This window comes from Pelodiscus sinensis, chromosome 17 (genome assembly GCF_049634645.1).
Source record: "Pelodiscus sinensis isolate JC-2024 chromosome 17, ASM4963464v1, whole genome shotgun sequence".
Taxonomy (NCBI): domain Eukaryota; kingdom Metazoa; phylum Chordata; order Testudines; family Trionychidae; genus Pelodiscus; species Pelodiscus sinensis.
In genome coordinates, this window is record NC_134727.1 from 22,830,167 (window position 1) to 22,850,013 (window position 19,847).

Below are 19,847 nucleotides of genomic sequence, written 5' to 3' on the forward strand. Positions count from 1 at the left end.
CCGCGGCTCTGTCTGTCGGGGCAGGGGAGGTTTGCGCTCTGGAGCCGGGCGGGCCTCTGCCCCTCCCCCATTCTCTGCCGACCTCTCACTGTTTCCACCCAGGGGCGACCAACGTCCCGCCACCTCAACTCCCGCCCTCCCCCGTTCCCGCGCTTCTCCCACAAAGCGCTTCGCCAAGCCCCTCCCCCCTTTGTACCGCGCATGCTCAGCCGCCCGAGGACCCAGGAGGCGCCGGGAGTTGTTACGGCGCCTGCTCACTAACCCGCTGGTCCCCGAGAGGTGCGGAACCGCCACTGCGCATGCTCCGCTCCGCTTGATCCGGAAGTGGTTGTTGTGTTTTGTGACACGTCGCACCGGAGGAGGGTGAGGGGCGGCAGGCGGGGGAGGGGGGTTCTCTCAGCGCTGCGAGGAGGGGTTGCCAGGTGAGTCTGCGGAGAGCCACGGGCCGTCGGTCCTTCCGCGGGGCCGCCCCCCGAGCAGACCCGCTCCCTGCTGCTACCACCGGAGAACCCTTCCCTTAGCCCGCTGCCCACCCCGCCTCCCTGGGTTCTCCTAGGGCGCTTCACAACAGCGGGTGACCCCGGGTTTGCTTCGAGCCCCTTGCGCCCCCCTTCCCCCCCTTGACCGCCCCCCTCTTTCCTGAGGGGAAACTGAGGCGTGAGATGATTGACCGCAGGTTACTGCAAGACAGCGCAGGAATTGGGGTTGGGCCCATAGGGACTGGGGTTCCTGGGCCGCGAACGTGTCCTGTGGGCAATCGCATCTGCATGGTTTGAGATCTTAACGGTGCTGTAAAACGTTACACACACAGCGAGATGCAGACTCAGTCTTCTAAAGCATCACAGTCATTTGCTGAGTGTTCTTGAGTTTTCCTGCTTTCTAGCAAATATTCAGTTTGTTCCTGAACGTGTCAACAGTGTAGTAGAGTTATTTGACAGCCAGTAGTCAAAGTAAACATTTATGATACATGCAAGCTTTGATGTTTTTATTTTACAGATAGTTTGCAATGTCTGGGTTTGACAACTTCAATACAGATTTCTACCAAACAAGTTACAGCATTGATGACCAGACACAGTCCTATGATTACAGTGGAAGCGGAGGACAATACGATAAGTAATTTGTATATTTTTTCCATTCTCTAACTTGTATAGTGTTTGTTTATCCTGCATATGATTACGTTACTTTACATTACTAACACTTCCGCACACAGAACAAAACTATCCTAGATATGAATAGCCGTAATGGATTAGATCGTTGGTCTGTCTAGCCCAATCTCTTGTCTTCTGACAGTGCTTTGGAGAGAATGAACAGAACTGCAGTTATTGTGTATTCCATCACATCATCCATTCCCATTCCACAGGTTTACTGTGCTATGCTTCCTTATTGTTTTAAATGTGCCACCTATTAATTACATAGGGTGATATCACTCTGGTTCGTTTATTATGTGAAGGAGTAAATGAGGCTATGTCTATGCTACAGAGGGTTTTTTTTTTAAACTTCACTTACGCCCACACAGCAATCATGTTCATTCGAAAAAAAATCGAAAGAACAGAGGTTTTTTTCCCAACATTGGTAAACCTTTTTCTATGAGGAAAAAGCATTTTTCTGAAAGAGCTCTTCCGGAAAAAATGTGTGTGTGGACAGAAGAGGGAGTTCTTTTGAAAGAAGAGGAAAAAACACAGGTGCCCTGGTGGCCACTCCATCCATAATAATCACAGCTTAAATGCAAGATAGCGTCCACACTGAATGGACGCTATCTTTTGAAAAAGCAGATTGCTTTTTCGATGCACTTTGGCAGTGTGGATGCTCTCTTTCGGAAGAAGTTTTTTCAGAAGATCTCTTCCGGAAGAGCTTCTTCCAAAAGAAGCCTGAAGTCTAGACATAACCTAAGCCTTCTTTACACACTTTCTTCATATGATTTTAGAGACCCTTAACATACCTGCCCTTAATCTTATCTTTTCCAAGTTAAACAAATCTCTCCTCACATGGAAGCTATTCCATAACCTTAATCATTTGTTATCATTCTCAGCATTTTTTCCAATTTTAATATATGTTTTTCAGAGAGGGCAACGAGAGCTGCACACTGTTTTTAGATATGGCTGTACTATGGATTTCTATAGTAGCATTCTGATATTTTCTATTATTGCTCCCTTTTCAAATGGTTTGGAACACTTAGGTTTTTTGACTGTCCCTGCAATATTTTCAAATAGGGTGGAAAGTGGTAGAGGTGAGATACCTTGACATTAGTAAAACTTTTCATATTGTCTTGCATGACCTCATAAAGTAGGGGAAAACAACATAGATGTGGTAACTATAAGGTGGGTGCAGAGCTGGTTGGATAACCATTCTCAGAAAGTAGTTATCAGTGGCTCACTCATGCTGGAAGGGCATAGCAAGTGAGTCCTCACTGGAATCAGTTCTGGGTCCGATTCTATTCAATATCTTTGTCAGTGATTTAGCTAATGGCTTAGATAATATTGTTAAAGTTTGCAGATGATACCAAGATGGAAGAAATTGTAAGAGCTTTGAAAGATAGGATTACAATTCAAAATGATCTGGATAAATGGCCTGAAGTAAATAGGATGAAATTCAGTAAGAACAGATACAAAAGTACCCCACCTTGGAAGAAACAATCAGTTGCATACATGAAAAATGGGAAATAACTGCCTATGAAGGACTATTGCAGAAAGGGAGCTAGGAATCTTAATGGATCACAAACTAAATAGGAGTCACCAATGTACCAGCAAAAAAAACCAAACCCCTAGCAACATTGTTCTTGGCTGTATTAATAGAAGTGTTGTAAGCAAGACATAAGAAATAATTCTTCTGCTCTAGTGCATACTGGTTAGTTCTCAAGAGGAGAATTGTAACTAGTTCTGGATTCCACATTGCAGAAAACATAAATTGGAGAAAGTCCAGAGAAGAGCAACAAAAGGCTTAGAAAACATGAACCATGAAGGAAGGTTTTAAAAATTGGGTCTGTTTGCTCTGGAGACAAAAAGACTAAAGGGGGATGTTATCATTTTCAAGTACATAAAAGGCTGTTAAATGGAGCAGGGAGAAAAAGTGTTCTCCTTAATCTCTAAAGATAGGACAAAGAAGCAATGGGCTTAAATTGCGGGCAATAGCATTTTAAGTTGCAAATTAGGAAAAACTTCCTGTTAGGATAGTTAAGAACTGGAATAAAGGGCTTAGGAAGGTTGTAGAACTTCCATCATTGGAGGTTTTTAAGAGTAGGTGCAGAGGAATGGACTAGAAACCTGTCAAGATTCCCTTCTAGTCTTACAATTAATTTTGGAAGCCCTGGGGGCCACAATGATACAACACATGCTGAGGGCCACAACTTAAGTGTGGTTGCATATACAAATATATATGCACACGCAAATATCTTCTTTCACACAGATTGGCATGAATACAAAGATTAAGGCAAGACTACACAACACGCAGGCCCCATTTAAGTCAGTTCTGCTGATATTAATAAAATGCAATATTTACCCTATTTCCACCCATGTGACAGCACTTTTAATGAGCAATGACAGTCCAGGATTTTAATTACTAAAATGTACATCAACAGAATACCATTATATTGATTACGTTTTGGTTTGGCTCCCACCCACAGGCCACGTGCTGAGCCCCGCGTAAATCTAAACCACACTGTGGGCAGCAAACAAATGGGCCGCGGGCTGCGTGTTGAGTAGCCGTGAATTAGATGATTCTGTGATGTAGCAACAGTAACTCTTGAGATCTGTTTTTGGTGAGGGTGGGAGCTAATTTAAATGCCATTATTTTGTATAGATAGTTGGGATTATGTTTTCCACTGTGCCTTTGTCAACAGTGAATTTCATTAGCCATTTTGTTGTCCATTTACCCAGTTTTGTGAGATCCCTTTGTCACTATTAATAGCCTGCCTTGAATTTAACTATCTTGAATAATTTTGTGTCATCTGTAAACTATGCCATCTTACAGGTTGCCTCTTTTTTCCAAATCACTTACAATGGTTAACTGGTACCCAGGAAGCAGCCTCTTGTCCATGGCCTGCCACGTGCAGAGAGCTACTCTAGCCTCACTGGGCCTCTATACAGGGCTAACCAAGAAGCAGCAGCAGCTCTTCTGGTCCCGTGCAGGGCTATCAGCTCTTCCGGCCTCATGCGGCCACACAGGGCTGGAAGCAGCCAAGCTGGAGCAGCCCCCGCCCATGCAGCATACGGAGAGGCGCTAGCGATTCCTGCCCGCCTGTGGCCGGCAAGGGGAGCCACTCTGGCCGGGTTCGAGTGCCTCTTCTCTACCCACCCCTGTTTAATCAGATTTTACATCCCTGCTCCATACTTAAAATTGCTAATTTATTCTATTCTCTGTTTCATGTCATTTAACCAGTTACTGATCCATGAGAGGACTTTCCCTCTTATTCCATTTTGCTTAAGAGTCTTTGGTGAAGGACTTTGTCAAGTCCAAGTGGACTAAATCCACCAAATCACCCTTGCCCACATGTTTATTGATTCCTTTCAAAAAATTCTAATAGATTCGTGAGGTATGATTTCTCCATACAAATGTCACATTGACTCTTCCCAAACAAATCCTGTTCATCTATGTCAGAAGGCATGTAGGCTTAGAAAGGGCAGTTTTTATGTGGGTGGGGAAAAGGAAGAGGGAAGCGAAGTAAATGTATCGTTGCACTTTTAAGAGGGTGCAGAAGATCACAGTGCTGCAGAGATGCACCGGGTGGAAAAGGAGATTTGCATGGATAGGATACCTTTGCATGTGGATTTTGAGAGGATGGAAAGAGGGAAAATACCTTTTATGAAGTTATTCATTTTTTCTTAAATGTCTTGTGCAATTTTTGTAGTTTCTTTCACTGGTGTGCAGAAAGAATTTATTAGCGTTAATTTATACAATTTACATACACTTACCTAATAAGTAGGGAAAAGAGATTTGTTGAAGAATTACTGTTAGATACACAACATAACTATTATAATGTAACAGTTATAAGAGGAGTTTCTCAGAAGTGATTAGGTATCACAGGAGTGATTCTTTGCTGGTGAAATTTTGTAGTATGAGTTTCAGACTATCTGTGAGATAGTGAAATGTTAAAATTGTTTTGTTTTGAAGTGTGTGGATGCATGCACACAGTTCAAACAGTATGTATTTAAAAGAGCAAACTTGACACTGAATTAGTCTTCTGTGATTAGAGTCTGAGGAAATTTTGAGTTGGAAACTGAAATATTACTAAGGTTGTCATGTGCAGCATGTCATGGTGGAAGATGTCACAATGTGTGCTTAATCTCTGAATGTCATAATCCTCATCACGTGTATGCAGAGTCGTGTCTCATGTAATTATTATATGGGAAGGTAGAAGGTAGTGAATTTGACTAAACGGTCTTTCAACTCTGTGAATATATCATACAGGAAGCTCAAACAACATGAAGACCTTGGATCTCTTTTCAAGAGTGAGCTCTGTTATGTAATTTAATGAGAGTATAAATTCCTGCTGTCATTTGATAAATTATAGGAGTCAGATATACAACTGAAAGGGCTATATTGACAGAGATGCTTTTTGCTAGTTTTCTATAGGCCCAATCTTATATTCAGATTAAATGAGTTTGGCTTGGTTTTGGCCTGAAAATGCTACTATTTGTAAGCTTCTAAATTTTCTTATCACTATGTGATATCTGATGGAGTCCATAAACCCATGCAACTGTTCAAGTCACACTTTACTCTTTGTGGTAAGTTGGGGTGAATGCATTTATGCAGCTACATATTTAGGGTGGGGGGAGCAATTAACTTCACTTCAAGTAGCTTAACAAGATGATATATTGTATACAGGTTGGACCTCCCTGGTCCAGCACCCTCGGGGCCTGACTGGTCCCAAATGAGGGGATTTGCTGGACCAGGGGAGGTCTTTCCCCTCCTGGCCCATGCTAAACCACTGCTCTCTCCCCTCATCCTAGGGTTCCAGCTGCCCTGCTGCTGCCTGGTCACTCCGTCGGCTCGACCTCTTTAGCCCCTGCTGGCCCCGCTGCTGCTGGGGCTGGAGATGCATGGCTGAGGCTGGAGCTCCCTGTCCACTGCCAGGGCTGGAGATGCACAGCTGGGGCTGGAGATGCATTGCTGGGGCTGGCGCTTCCTGTCTGCTACTGGGGCTGGAGATGCCTGGCTAGGGCTGGAGCTGCACAGCCAGGGCCGGAGCTTTCTGGCTGTCACCAGGGCCAGAGCCCGCAGCCAGACCTCACTATACCTGGATTTTCTGGTCCAGGAACATCTGTGGTCCTGCTGGACCACGGATGTTGCTGGACCAGGGAGTCCCAGTTGAGGGAGGTACAGCATGTACTAAGTTGTCACAAAAAGTGTCTTATCTGACTACGGAAAGGGTTTAAAAAAAAAAAAAAAACTTGTGCCTGCCAATAACATTTTATTGTTGTTTACAGACAATACAGTGGCTATGACTACTCTCAGCAAAGTGGATTTGTCCCTCCAGAGATGATGCAGCAACCGCAGCCTTACACAGGGCAGATTTACCAGCCAACACAAACATACACTCCAACTACAGCACAGTCATTTTATGGAAGCACTTTTGAGGATGAGCCACCTTTATTAGAAGGTATAATTGTTCTTTACTACTCATCTCTAAAATAACCCCTAACTTTGGGGTAAGCTGAGAAGGAAGGAATGTGCTTTCTTGTTAACTGAAAATAAAATTAAAAGTAATTGCAGATGTCATGCTTGCTTTTCTTTTCCCCCCAGGCATGACAGCTTTACATGTCAGATTATCTTATTCCTCTCCCATGTTGGTCTGTGAGAACCATGCAGATTAAATGAGAAATTGACTGTACATGACATTATATCAAATGCAGGAATAAAAGCATGGTTTTTTTCCTTTTACTCTATTATTATAGGTGTTATTTGCAACAATAAATGGTTGCAGTTTTTAATTGATTATGCCCCTTTAATTATAAATAAGTGATTTTGATGTTTAGAACTCAAATTATAATTTGAGGAAGGGAGTAATAAACATGTAGGATATGTCCTACACAGAATACAAGATGCCAGAATTAATAGATATTGAGAATATATGGACCGATGACTGGATTTTCCATCTTCTCTATCAGTCAGAGATTAAGATAAATTACCTTTCCTGTTGTTAATGATGATAGAAACAAACAATGTATATTCTAATATTAAACTATTCACAAAGTTTGTTTTCTAATCTGTGTAGATAGATGGTGTCGCACTCCTTGAGTTGGTAAATCAAAGCTGTACCATGCAGAGGGGCAATCTTAGAAACAGTCCTGTCCTTGGTCTGACAGATTGCAGAATTTGGACCCTTAGAGACTAGCAGTCCCTCACTTCTGAGTAGTTGAGAACTGTAGTTGAGAAAGTACACTCACCCCCCCCTAAAGGGGAGATGTAATATTCTTTGGCCATCTGAGGAATGGCACTTGATAACCTTCTTACCTTCAGTCTGGAGCAGATTTGAAAGTGAATAGGCAGGAAAAAGGGTGAAAAATGGGGGGGGGGGAGAGAAATAAAAAGGGAAACATCTGCATAATTCTTTTCATGTAACCTGTAGAATTAGGGATCAATTTTGACCACATCTGGCAGAAGACATTAACAGTACTACACCCATTAAAAGTAGCAGATGGCAGCATCATGAATGAGACTGATTTGGCAGGACCAATGGTCTTCTGTCTTGCCTTTGGAGCCACGTTATTGCTGGTAAGCTACAGATTGCAAAATATTAATGTATAACTTAGTTAAAGCATTGAAAATTATCCTTGTCAGGAGAGGGGTCTCATAAGATCTCTCTGGCATGAAAGCCACAAAACTGGTCTTTACTAAGGATTTGTAGCTCATTAAGTACATGTTTTGGGGCCTGAGTCTTTCTGTTGTCCTCCCCCTGCTTTGGGTCAGGCCTGTCAAGCTCAGTATGTAATGTGCCATGTTCCTTTATGTAGTAGGTTCTTTGCACATCATTCTTTTGTAGAATATGGCTTCTATTATCACGAAGACTGAGGACCATTTTCATAATTTTGAGGGTGAGGGGGGAATCAGATGACTCCCTGTCCTTGGTTTTATAAAATTAAATCTTCAGTTTTAATCATATTTCTATTTCTTCTCTTTGTACAAATTAAAATGTCTTGTTTGCTGTAAGAAACATAATTTTAATAGATTAGAATTGTTTTATTTGCACAAATCTGTTTTAATTTGGTTGCCTTATCCATGGTTTTGGCTCTTCAATTTATACACTGAGTAGACTTTTCTATCATGCCAATTACTGATTAATTGAAATTTTACTTTGGGTTATTCTAGTATTCTTTGTTTGGTATTGGTGGTATTTAGCTGATTGTTTTTAAGAAAAAAACTTAATAAGTCTCACTGTTACTTTTAAAATTACATTGCTGTGGTTGACATTAGACATAAATTTTAATGTCAGCATTTATAGAGATGATTTACTGCAAATTTAGCAAAATAATGTCCAAAACTGTTAACATTTACTAATTGGCCTGTGCCTATCAAAACCTACAGGTGTTTTGCCATTAACTTAATTGAAATAAGCTTGACCTAAAGTTATTCTTTTATCTATAGGGTTGAAAACAACCATACTTTTCATCAGGGTTATCAGTGAAGTATAAAGCAATATTTAGTTTTCTGAAGCTTAAATTTAGTATATGGCAAAGTAGGAACAAGCCAACTTCCTTATCATTGTAAATTTCAGTATTTAAAATCAATTTCAACGTTGAAAGCTTGAATTACTGTATAATTTCTTTTGTGGATGGAGGGGGGGAAGGGAGAGAGTTGGAACATGAAATAGCCACTACATATCGACCACTGTCTTGTCATACTCGAGTCTCCAGGATATCTCTTGCTAATAAAGTACTTCCTTAAGGAAAATGGGGCCCTTATTATTGAGAGGAACACGTTCTGTCTGTAATGGACAGTTCATGAGGTATAACTTTATCCTGTGGATTTTCCAGCATCTCCTGGACATGCTCATCAACATTTTAGTCATTACCAAGAGTGTTTTGACTACTTAAACTTATCTATTTAATTGCATTACTATTTGTTTTAATTTTGTAACATTAGTCAGTTTAAGGCTCATACTTGGTCAGAAGACACTATTTTTGATGGTCTACTCCAGTGTTTCTTAAACTTTTTAAGACCGAGGACAGCGCTTGTGCTACAATAAAAAGGGTTAAAAACACTGGAGAGGAGGAGGAGGAGGGGGAGGGGGAGGGAGAGGTGGGACCTCCTGATAGTCTGGCATATCCAATAAATTGGCACCACCAAGATTCCAGATTATCGGCAGTTTACTGTATAATTGAAATATAGTTGAGTAAATCTAGCAAAGTTCATAAGATTTGTGTAGCCCAATTAGAGCTAAATGTTAAATAAGCACACTAAGTTTGCACCACATTTTGTAACTGAAAACTGGTATGGTAAATGCCTATTGGACATTTCAGCATACAAGTATTGCACTGTTTGTATTGTTTGTTGGAAACCATTCTTAATCCTTTTAATCTTTTATCTCCTAAATCCTACTTCTGATTCATTCCTAAGTCAAAGGTTACCACACTTTTCTATTTCCATTCTTTTATAAAATGCAATTAATTAGTCAACTTTAAGATAAAACATGTTTAACTTATGTTACTCCTCTTGTCTCTAGGCAGGTAAAATTCAGTTTGGGTATGTGTATGGAATTAGTGCGATTGGATGTTTAGGAATGTTTTGCCTGCTGAACTTAATGAGCATGATGGGCGTCTCGTTTGGCTGTGTTGCTAGTGTCCTGGGATACTGTCTTCTTCCTATGATCCTGCTTTCCGGTTTTGCTGTTGTATTTTCTTTGCAGTAAGTATCAATAATAACTATTTATACTAAAATCCTGCTTCCATATATTGTGTATTCCATTGGGAGGAAAGTTCTGTTATGTGGAATTTATATTATATTAATAATGGATTTGACACACAGCATGAGCACTTATTCACGCTTCCCATTTTCACTTATTAAATTATCTTTAAACTCAAATTATAGTATATTTCTCTCATGTTTTTGAGTGATTTGACAAATAAACAAGTTGTATATCAGGATATAGAAAACAAAAATGATTTAATATAGATTAAGTATTAATGTTGAGTCTGGAAAACTAAGCTAAATGCTCAGCATAAAAGAAAATTGCTAACTTGATTACTCCTTATAAAAAGCTACATATACAGAAGTAAAAAGTAGAAATGTGAATTTTTAACTGGTAATTCTCACCCTTACTGGGTGAGGCTTAGCTGTTAAGGTTAACTGGTGTGGCAGGAGCAGCTCCTGCCTGTGGTGGGAGGAAGGAGATCTTCCAAGCACCCCACTCAGCCCCCTTTAATCAGTTAACTGGTTAAACGATATGTTAAACTGGTTAGCCAAATACAGGATTTTACATCACTAGTACAAAGAAACAACTCATTTTTAGTTTAGTCATTTCTACACCTTTTTATAGTTAGAATTTCATTTGTTTTTTAATATTCATTCTAAAACCTTAGAATAAGTAATACATATTTTATATTTACTTACATTCCACATACACTTTATTAAAAGCCCTCAAAATCCAGTATTAATTTTAAAAACAAGCAACCTTTGGAATATTATAATTTGCAAATATATATAATTCTGCATACATTTAAGCATATGCACAAATTTTTAATCTATTCTTATGTTACAGGGGGATGATGGGAATTATTCTTACTGCTGGAATTATTGGATGGTGCAGTTTTTCTGCTTCCAAAATCTTCATTTCTGCCTTAGCAATGGAAGGACAACAGCTTCTAGTAGCATATCCCTGTGCATTGTTATATGGAGTCTTTGCTCTGATTTCTGTATTTTGAACTGACTGTTCTGATTATTGGACTTCAGTGGGCCAAACGGGAAAAAATCAACTTCGAACACTTAATTGGACCAGCAAACAGCGACATTGCTACTATCATGCAAACTTAACTCTTGAATTGTCTGATGGAGCAACGGAAACAAACATGTCTCATTCACTTGTATAGGACACTTGAATACTATTTGAATTGACCTACAGTGTCTATAGCTTTAAGTTTCTGTGCTTATACAGTTAAAATGTAATGTTTCTTTACCATTTCTACAGCCTTTAGAAAAGTAACTTTGGGGTTTGGGGCGGGGGAGGGTTAGAGGCAAGATAAAGAGGGGTTGTAGTTATATTGGTAGATTTTTATCAGCAAAAGTAAATGAAACTAAAGACATTGCAGTCTTTATTGAAAACAAAAAAGTCTTTGGCAAACCCAGTTCCTGTCACCTGTATTGAAAAGAGTTTCTCAAGCAAATTGAAAATTGCATATTTTCTGTATTTTAACAAATACTTTGAGCTGTTATTTATAGAAGGTGTTGGTATTTCAGAATTCAATATGCAATTTAAATTGTTTAATTTGAAAACAAATCCTTTAGTCAAAAGTATACCAATAAATTTCAGACTTGAAATGTGAATGTGTTGAGATGTTTATCAAGATTGACTTTCAGGAGCATGTTCTAATAATGCATATATTAATGAATGACTCAAGAGTAGACTTTTTTTTAAAGTATTTACTTCCAGGAAAAGCCTCCCACCATTTTGAAAAATATAATAAAGTGCCATGGTTGTCAGTATTGCAGTTACAGTAAAGGTTATGTGATGCACTTTGATTACATTTTCCCCTAAATAATTTTGAATGGTGCTGGAGGTGACTTTAACCCTCTTTCTGCTGTATTGTTTAGAATGACCATAAGGACTAGAGAATTTCAGCTAGTAAAATGAAATTGGAACATTCACATTGGAATAAACCACAGCACTTATATAAAACAGCAATATTCTGCCTTCTTTTATTTATTCTTTTGACATGCTTAAATTACAGCTTTTTACTCTGCTTAATCTTGCAGGAAAAGCATAAACTTGTGTTTGATAGTCAACTCAGATTCAGTATTATCTTAATTTCATGGAAAAAAGTAGTAAAGAATGCTAGTGTTTATAAATTTTTAAAACATGCATAAAAATTCTTATTCTGAGACTTTGATTATAAATTTGTTTGTGGGTAGAGACCGGTTTAAAGATTCAAGTTCTCTCTTTTTTGGAAAAATGAGTCGTCCTGTGGCACTTTCGAGACTAACAGATTTATTAGGGCATAAGCTTTGGTGGGTAAAACCCACTTCAGGAATTGTGAGCATTGAGTTTGGAGATGTGAATATCCAGAGAGGGGAAATTGCCTTGGCAATGCAGTTAAGATTCTTATTCAATCCTAAATTAATAGTGCGGTGAATGACCCACATCCACCCTGACTTAATTAGCTTCATTAACACAAGCAACCTCTTCCTTATATATAAAATACTGATTCTGTAACTTCCACTCCAAATCAGCTGATAAGGTGAATTTTAGCCACGAAAACTTATTCCCTAATACATCTGTTAGTCTCAAAGGTGCCACAAGACTCCTCATTTGTTCTGCAGATACATCTGTTAGTCTCAAAGGTGCCACAAGACTCCTCATTTGTTCTGCAGATACAGACTAACACAGCTACTCCTCTGAGAATTTTTCTGGAAATATTTCATGGTGAAATGGTAAAAGCTCTTACAGATACTCGTTCTTGGGTGATATTTTGCACTTGCAGTAGTGTAAAACTGGAGTAACAGTTGACTGCATTGTATTTACTCCAACTATATTACAGTGTAACTGTCAGATACTCAGAGTAATCTACTTGTACAGTTCTAATTAAATATATGTAGTTTTAAATACTTGATAGGACTGAAAGAGAAAATTACTTCCCATTTAGCATAAATCATTAAAAACTGGTTGGCTGCGTCTAGACTGGGAAGATTTTGCACAAAAGCGACTGCTTTTGTGCAAAATCTTGCCGCCTGTCTAGACTGGCCACGAGTATTTGCGTAAGAACACTGACTTTGTACTGTACAAAATCAGTGGTTCTTGCGCAAATACTCCGATGCTCCCGCTCAAGGATAAGCCCTCTTGCACAAGTATTCTTGCGCAAGAGGGTCAGTGTAGACAGACAAGTTAATATCTTGCTCAAGAAAGCCCGATGGCTAAAATGGCCATCGGAGCTTTCTTGCGCAAGCGAGTGTCTACACTGGGCATGGATGCTTTTGCACAAAAGAAAATCTTTTGCGCAAAGGCACATGCCAGTATAGACGCTCTCTTGCGCAAATACTTTTAATGGAAAAAATTTTCCGTTAAAAGTATTTGCGCAAAATCTTGCCAGTCTAGACACAGCCGTTATGTGTGGGGAGAAGTTATAAAAATATACAACTTGGAAACTTACATTTTGCGTGTTTGGAAACTACAGTTCACTGCTTTGATTAGCTGTTACACACATTTTTATAACTAAAATATTTTTAGTATTACAATACTAGTCCTATACAATGACTAGAGAAGAGTCTTCCCAGAAGGACTGCTGTGTGTAAACATTAAGGCCAAGTTTACTTACGTATTCCAAGTTTACTTACATATTAACAGGTGAGACCTATTAATACTACTGCATTTAATAGAAGCAAAACTATATCTATTTTAACTTTTCCTCTACCCATAGTCTTTATAGTTTAACAGTTTGCTTTCAAATAATCCTCATATTCCAAGGTAATGCAGTCATTCAAGAAATAACTTCTTGACAAACTGGCTGCCCTTTTGAAACTTTTTTTTTCTGAGAGTTTAAATGTAGTTGTATACAAAAGGGCAAGTTCTGAGTTTGCACAGGTCTTATGTCAAAGAGAGCTTTAACAAAGCTATCAGAGATACTAAAAGCTACTACCATTTTCAGTGCAAGCTCTGATCCTAACATTGCAGGTATCTTAATGTTGAATAGTGAGTTTAAGAGGGGATAGTACACTGGACACTTGTTATACCTTCTCCCACTGTCGTGGGAAAGTGGATAGAGGCTGTACCTACACTGGGAAACTTGCGAAATTACTAAATTTGACTTAAGAATCCCCAATTTAACAAATTTGAGCTAGCGCATCCTCACTATGGGGAGGCATCGAAATTAGTCTGAGACAGACTCCATTAATGTGAATGCACTACCTCGGACTTTGAGCCCCTGGAAGCAAGAAGATTGAATTAGCAGTGTCCACATTAATATTATTTCGAAACTACTATTCTGTAATTAGTGTTACCCATGAAAAGAAGAAGTACAGAGTTTGAATTCTGTAGACCATTATTTCAAAATAACAGGCTTAGTAGTGTTTATACATTCAAATGTGGGGGGTGTATTTCAGAATAAGGTCCTAGTGTAGACATGGGCACAGTAGCCTCTGTGGAAATTGGGCCTGCATTTCAAAGGTGGAATATCCCCATTTCAACTGCCATCAGTGGGACCTGTGGATGCTCCCATATCCACACAAAGGAAGGAGAGACTTTTATCCTTTGCTTATCACATACTGTTAATTCAGCATGGCAGAATCATAAAAACTGATTTGAAGTGTCTGGTGTATTACAATACAGTTATGCTATGAGCCACAGTAGATGCACATATATACCTTAATGTTGAATTTCTTTTCATGAGAGTTGTTTATCAATGTAATCTTATCCTTTTGGTCCCTTATTACAGATTATCCAAACTAAAATTAGGAAAATCAATTTACTTTCATGTATAGTAATAGCATTTTATTCAATGTTTTATACTTGATTTTCATCATAGATGGAAATACCACAGCTGCCCCAGTGCACAAAGTTCCTACTCTGGTTAATGAAGAACATTATCTGCTGATGGAGCACAATGTCCTGTGTTTCTGCAAGTAAATTAAAATGATTACTTTTTAAATGAGAGGTAATTAAATACAAAACTGTTCCCCTAATAAATTTCAGAGCTCAAATACTTTGAGCACATTAGGTTCTAAAACTCATATTACATTTTTGAGAACTAGAATAATTAATCCTACCTTGAATATATAAACTGTTTAATGTTTGAAAACTAGCATTAAATCTGCAGATAGTTAGCATGAGATAAATTAAGCATTAAACTGTTTGTAAATAGCGTTTCTGACACTGGCACAATAAGAAAATCGAGTGTGGGGGAAAATTTTTTTTTTTGTTCTAGTCTACGAGTTGTCTTAACTTTTTGTCACCTCAGTCTAAAAAGGGAAAACTTAAAATCAATGAGAGGAAATATTTACCATTTCTATGTTATGCTTTGGCAGAGTCATAAAACGTAGGTTTTGACATTTTAGAGGGACATTGTCAGAATATAACTCTCTACAAAAACTGTTTTACTAATAGAACCTAATTCACTTTCCATTTTATGATGATCAGACAATGAAATTTAGTCTAATCAATTTCAATAATTCCTGTGAACCAATACCCGTGCAGTGAATTTTTAAAGGGTATGAATTGAATTTTTTTCAGTTGTAGAGATTTTGTGTTTATGATGGGCATTACTTTCAATGTCCTGAATTTCCAAAAAAGTAGGTAACGTGATCCCATTGAATTCATTTATCCAACTCTTCAAAATGAGCTCTCATTAGGTTCCCTGTGACATTACCTCTTGAATCCTTCACATACCTTATTGCAGGATATCTTTCACCAATATACAAGAATGCATGGTCACGCATTAATATTTGAGTACTGTTTTCCCCCACTTGTTCAAACACAAAGCCTGGTCTGCACTATAAGATGAGGTCGACAAAATGTCATCCTACCCATGGAAGTGTCTTCAAGTAAATCGGGCACTCGCTGGCATAAAAGCCTCTGTTAATATAGTAACACCATCTCCAGGAGTGGCATAAGGTGACGATCAACACAATGAGCTTGATGCAATGTCAAGGTAGACAGTGCATTGCTCACATCACGAATTTGCACTACAAATGTTCAAAATAAGATGAAGTTGACCGAGCACCCTTTAGAAGACATATATATTATAACTAATAATAGGTAAAACATTTAAATATATGCTTACAATTAATGATTACTGCTCATTAGAAGTGCCTGCTTTGTCCTCATCTTGCTGCCCAGGAATGGAGCTGAGCCGCGTGGTGGGATCATGCAAGAACGGGGCTTCAGTCACATGGTGGGGACCATCCTCAAATGGGGCTGAGCCTATTGATGGGGTCCGCTCAGGAACAGGGCTCAGCCTTGTTGCGGTGAAAGGGCTTCAGCCCCAGAGCAGGGGCTTCCTGAGAGTGAGGCTAAACCACGTAGTGGCCAAAGGACTTCAGCCCTGCGGTGGAAGCTGTCCAAGAACGGGGATTCAGCCCCATAGTGGTGAAAGAGCTTCAGCCTGCAGCAGGGGAAGCCTGGGAACAGGACTTAGCTCTGCAGCATCAAAAGACTTCAGCCTGAGGACAGGGCTGAAGCCAGCATTGGGGATGCCAGAGAAAAGGGCTTCAGCCCTTGGGGGGGAGGATGCCAGCAGTCAGGGCTTCAGCCCCAAGTTCTGGAAAGGCTGGCAAAACTCCCCCCTTCTTTAGGGTGCACAGGGAAAGAGGACACACTACTACCTGGTTTCTCCCTTGGCACCCTGTCTGGCTCCACACACCAATGTTCCCAGGTACTATAAACTTTTGGGATTAGCACATTAGCAGAGCATGGAGTTGGCAGGTACAGATACAAGCTACTCTAACAAAAAAAAATATAACAAAAATTTAACTATAAATGATTCTCCCAAATTAAGCCTCGAGATTTTGCTCGTAACATATTGATTGGCTTTTTTTCCCTTAAAGGGTTTATCAAATAAAGGTTTAAGAGAGACACCATGCTCTTCCTTTGCTGCATCTGTTCAAACTAACCTTCCCAGAGCTCTGCAGGTAGTGATTATGCAAGTACACAAACCAAGATGTTTTTGGCATAAGTGGTGCTGTATAAATTGCTGAAGAAAAGCAGCCGTCTATTCTGTTGCTAACAATTAAGTCCCTCTGATCTTTGGTTCTGATCTAGAACCAAAGATCATTTCTGCTTGTGCTTACCAACAGCAACATAAAATATGTTTCTGGCTGTCTGTTCTATTAACTAGATCAAGCCAAGGGAGAATCTTCTCAGTGACTTCTCTCTTGAACTCTCCCATCCTCATTAATGGTCTTCAGAACAATGGGCAAGACCTTTATTTGGATCAATTCATCTGAATACTTTTCCCCTCTGTTCACTTTTTCCTGTTTTCCACCCTCCCCAACTTCCATTTGGTTTGCTCTACCACCACCACATGATATGGAAGGAAGGTACGAAATTTGGAACCAAATAGTTAAGTGGTTTAGAGGCAACCTGTATTTTGTGTTAGTGTTTTAAAATCCTGATAAAAAAGATACATTTCTGCTCCATTTAAAATACAGAAGAAAAATTATGTTTCCTACACAGTGGAGGAGGAAAAGCAGTATTTTCTCGTTTCCAAAGGGCATAAGTAGTAGCATTACCTTAAAGGCCATTTATATTATCTAAAGATTAAATGTTTGGAATAGATTTCCTTCGTCTTTTATGGCTTTGTTGATGTGACTTGAGTTTCACTTGATGTCTGTTGGGTATTCACTCTGATGTACTTTTATCATGTCTCTTGAATTACTCTGACTTGTAGGAATGATATCATTTTCTGTGTGCATTAATCCCTGTAATTCATTGCACTGCTAAATACTAGCAAGGCTCAGAGAATGACTAATAGAAGGAAAGAAGGAAGTATGCTCATGGTCAGATCTATTGAAGGTAAATCATAAGACTTTACGCAAGAGAAAAGGCAGGACAAATCTACGAGATGTTTTTCTATCTATGTTCCTATTGAAAAAAATGCACATTCCATTCTGGGGAAAAACCAAAACACACACCTTTTGTCATGCAGATCTGAAATGTGAAAAACTAGATAATCTTTAGTAGTTGCCCAGAATGTCAAACATTTGACAAAAGTTTCCCATTTACCATTAGGCCCTATCATTTAGGTTTAATATACGAGTTAGTAATAGTAAAAAAAAAAAAAAACAAACCATTATTCTTGTTAAATAGCATATCACAGCCCCACAAAATTGTTTGGAAGTGTTACCAGCTTAGACAGTCAACTCAACTGCACTCACCTTGATTATTGATGGTAATGGAAGAGAGTGATATTTTACTCATCCATCAAAGGACAAAGGATGTTATCAATGAAGATACATAGGCACCTAAGTCCCATTTTTATGTACCACAGTGATCTGCAAAACTCACACCCAAACTACCACCTAACCATAGAGGTGTCTAAACTCATGCAGCTCCTAAGATTCTGTAGTAAAAGTACCCTAGACATTTATGTTCCTGCCTGCTTTCCACTGACACCTAGGCTGTGTCCAGACTCAGGGGTTTTTTTCGAAAAAAGTAGCCTTTTTTCAAAAAAAACTTCTCCTGCGTCTAGACTGCAGCCGCGTTCTTTCGAAATTAAATCGAAAGAACGCGGCTTTTCTTTTGACGGCGGTAAACCTAATTTCACAAGGAAGAACGCCTTTTTTCGAAAGTGCTCTTTCGAAAACAGGTGTTCTTGAATGCAAACGGGTTTTTCGAAAGAGAGCATCCAGACTGCCTGGGTGCTCTCTTTCGAAAAAGCAGCTTGCTTTTTCGAAAGTTCCGCTTGCAGTCTAGACGCTCTCTTTCGAAAGAGGCTTGCAGTCTAGACATAGCCCTAGGTATCCTAACTCTCGCCTAATATCCAAACTGATTCACTAACTGGGAAAGCGAGACTACCATCTGCCTAAATCATGTGCTGGAGCCCAAATCAATAAGTTTCTTTGAAGTCTGCCTATTGGACACCGCCCCCACTCCCCACTGGTTATACATAAAATGGCTAAGGAGAAGGTCTTTCTTTATAACCTGTACCCTAGTAAATAAGGTACTCAACTAGGCTGTGAGATATCCCTGCTTCAAGCCTGAAGGGGAGAAGATACTTGATCAGGAATCATCCACCTCAGGCGAGTGTCCTGGCCACTGGAATATAGAGTCATTCTAACTTTCTCTGGCCCAATTCATATTTCAAATAGAACAGGAGAGACTGAAAGAGGCAGAATATTTCAGAAGCTAATGGTTAGGGCATTCACTTGAGACATGGCCTTCACTAACATGCCTAGACACTAATAATATTTAAATCACAGCTGATTGACTGACATTGTATTAGTAGATGGTTCAGATTGCTTGTGTCCTTTCATAAGAGCACAGTGTTGGAACAAAGCTAAATGTCTATTTTATGAAAGTTAGCAAACACAGAATTCACTGTGATAAAAACCAGCATCAATTTCCCCGTGACTACTGAAAGCAGTCCTGGAGATTTTAATAGAATATTTTAAGGACATGGCATTACATCATATTGTGAAAAAAAAATCTCCCAGAACAACTTCACTCAGAGTTGGCAATGCTAGCTTACACAGAAATACTACAGGTGAAACAATCCTCCAAGGTCAGTGGTTTGGTTTCTTACCATCTGCCTGCTAACATAGTCTAGTTACTGTAACTTCCTCCTCTCTGATAGTCATATCATTCCACGCCCCTCCCCAAATGCTACAGCTGAAATGATCTCCTGATTCAAAGTCTATTGAAGTCTATGAGAGTCTTTTCTTTGACTGCAAACAAGCTTTGCAATAGGTCCCTCGTCTGTCCACACTACTCCTTCAAAACCTCCCAACAGGGCATCTTAGCTATCACAATTCTGGTTGAAAAAAATTAAAGAAATTTTGAAAAAAAAGTTGGCTTTTAAAGTAAATGTATAGCAATATATTTATATTTAAATTAAAGGGGGTGAATTAATTTGAATTAAAAACCATTTTTATAACAATCTGCCAATTTCAGAGCAAATCTTTGACAAAAGCGAGTGTGTTATTTTTCAAAAATGTTGATGTTACAAAAAAGTGTCCAGACCAGTTTGAATAAAGTTTGATTTTTTTTTTTA

General features: G+C 39.1%; 2 protein-coding genes across 6 annotated transcripts in view; one reads left to right on the forward strand and one right to left on the reverse strand.

Annotated features, from left to right (window-relative positions):
* The window catches only part of KCTD16 (potassium channel tetramerization domain containing 16), a 230,886-nt gene extending 230,512 nt beyond the window's left edge, over window positions 1–374 (reverse strand). Inside the window, exon 1 of the mRNA XM_006128551.4 lies at window positions 263–374. The gene's annotated coding sequence lies outside the window, so the exon portion shown is untranslated. The remainder of the gene's footprint in view (window positions 1–262) is intronic.
* On the forward strand, window positions 283–11,475 carry YIPF5 (Yip1 domain family member 5). 5 transcript variants are annotated; one of them, XM_075900306.1, is made up of 6 exons: window positions 283–422; window positions 997–1,113; window positions 6,423–6,595; window positions 7,565–7,710; window positions 9,659–9,840; window positions 10,694–11,475. In XM_075900306.1, the coding sequence occupies exons 2-6, from the start codon at window positions 1,007–1,009 to the stop codon at window positions 10,854–10,856; spliced, it is 771 nt and encodes a 256-aa protein (XP_075756421.1). In that variant the 5' UTR covers window positions 283–422; window positions 997–1,006; the 3' UTR covers window positions 10,857–11,475. The 5 variants fall into 5 exon arrangements, with proteins under 5 accessions (XP_075756421.1, XP_075756423.1, XP_075756424.1 ...); XM_075900308.1 differs by having other exon boundaries at window positions 6,432–6,595; XM_075900309.1 differs by having other exon boundaries at window positions 336–363; window positions 6,432–6,595.
* Window positions 11,476–19,847: the final 8,372 nt, after the last annotated feature.

What these genes read in the sequence shown, in the direction of transcription:
- YIPF5 (XM_075900306.1), top strand. Translation starts at nt 1,007, where the DNA reads ATGTCTGGGTTTGACAACTTCAATACAGATTTCTACCAAACAAGTTAC. An exon ending in AGCGGAGGACAATACGATAA is followed by an intron (nt 1,114 to 6,422) that starts GTAATTTGTATA and finishes TGTTGTTTACAG; the next exon opens with ACAATACAGTGGCTATGACT. An exon ending in TTGGAGCCACGTTATTGCTG is followed by an intron (nt 7,711 to 9,658) that starts GTAAGCTACAGA and finishes TCTTGTCTCTAG; the next exon opens with GCAGGTAAAATTCAGTTTGG.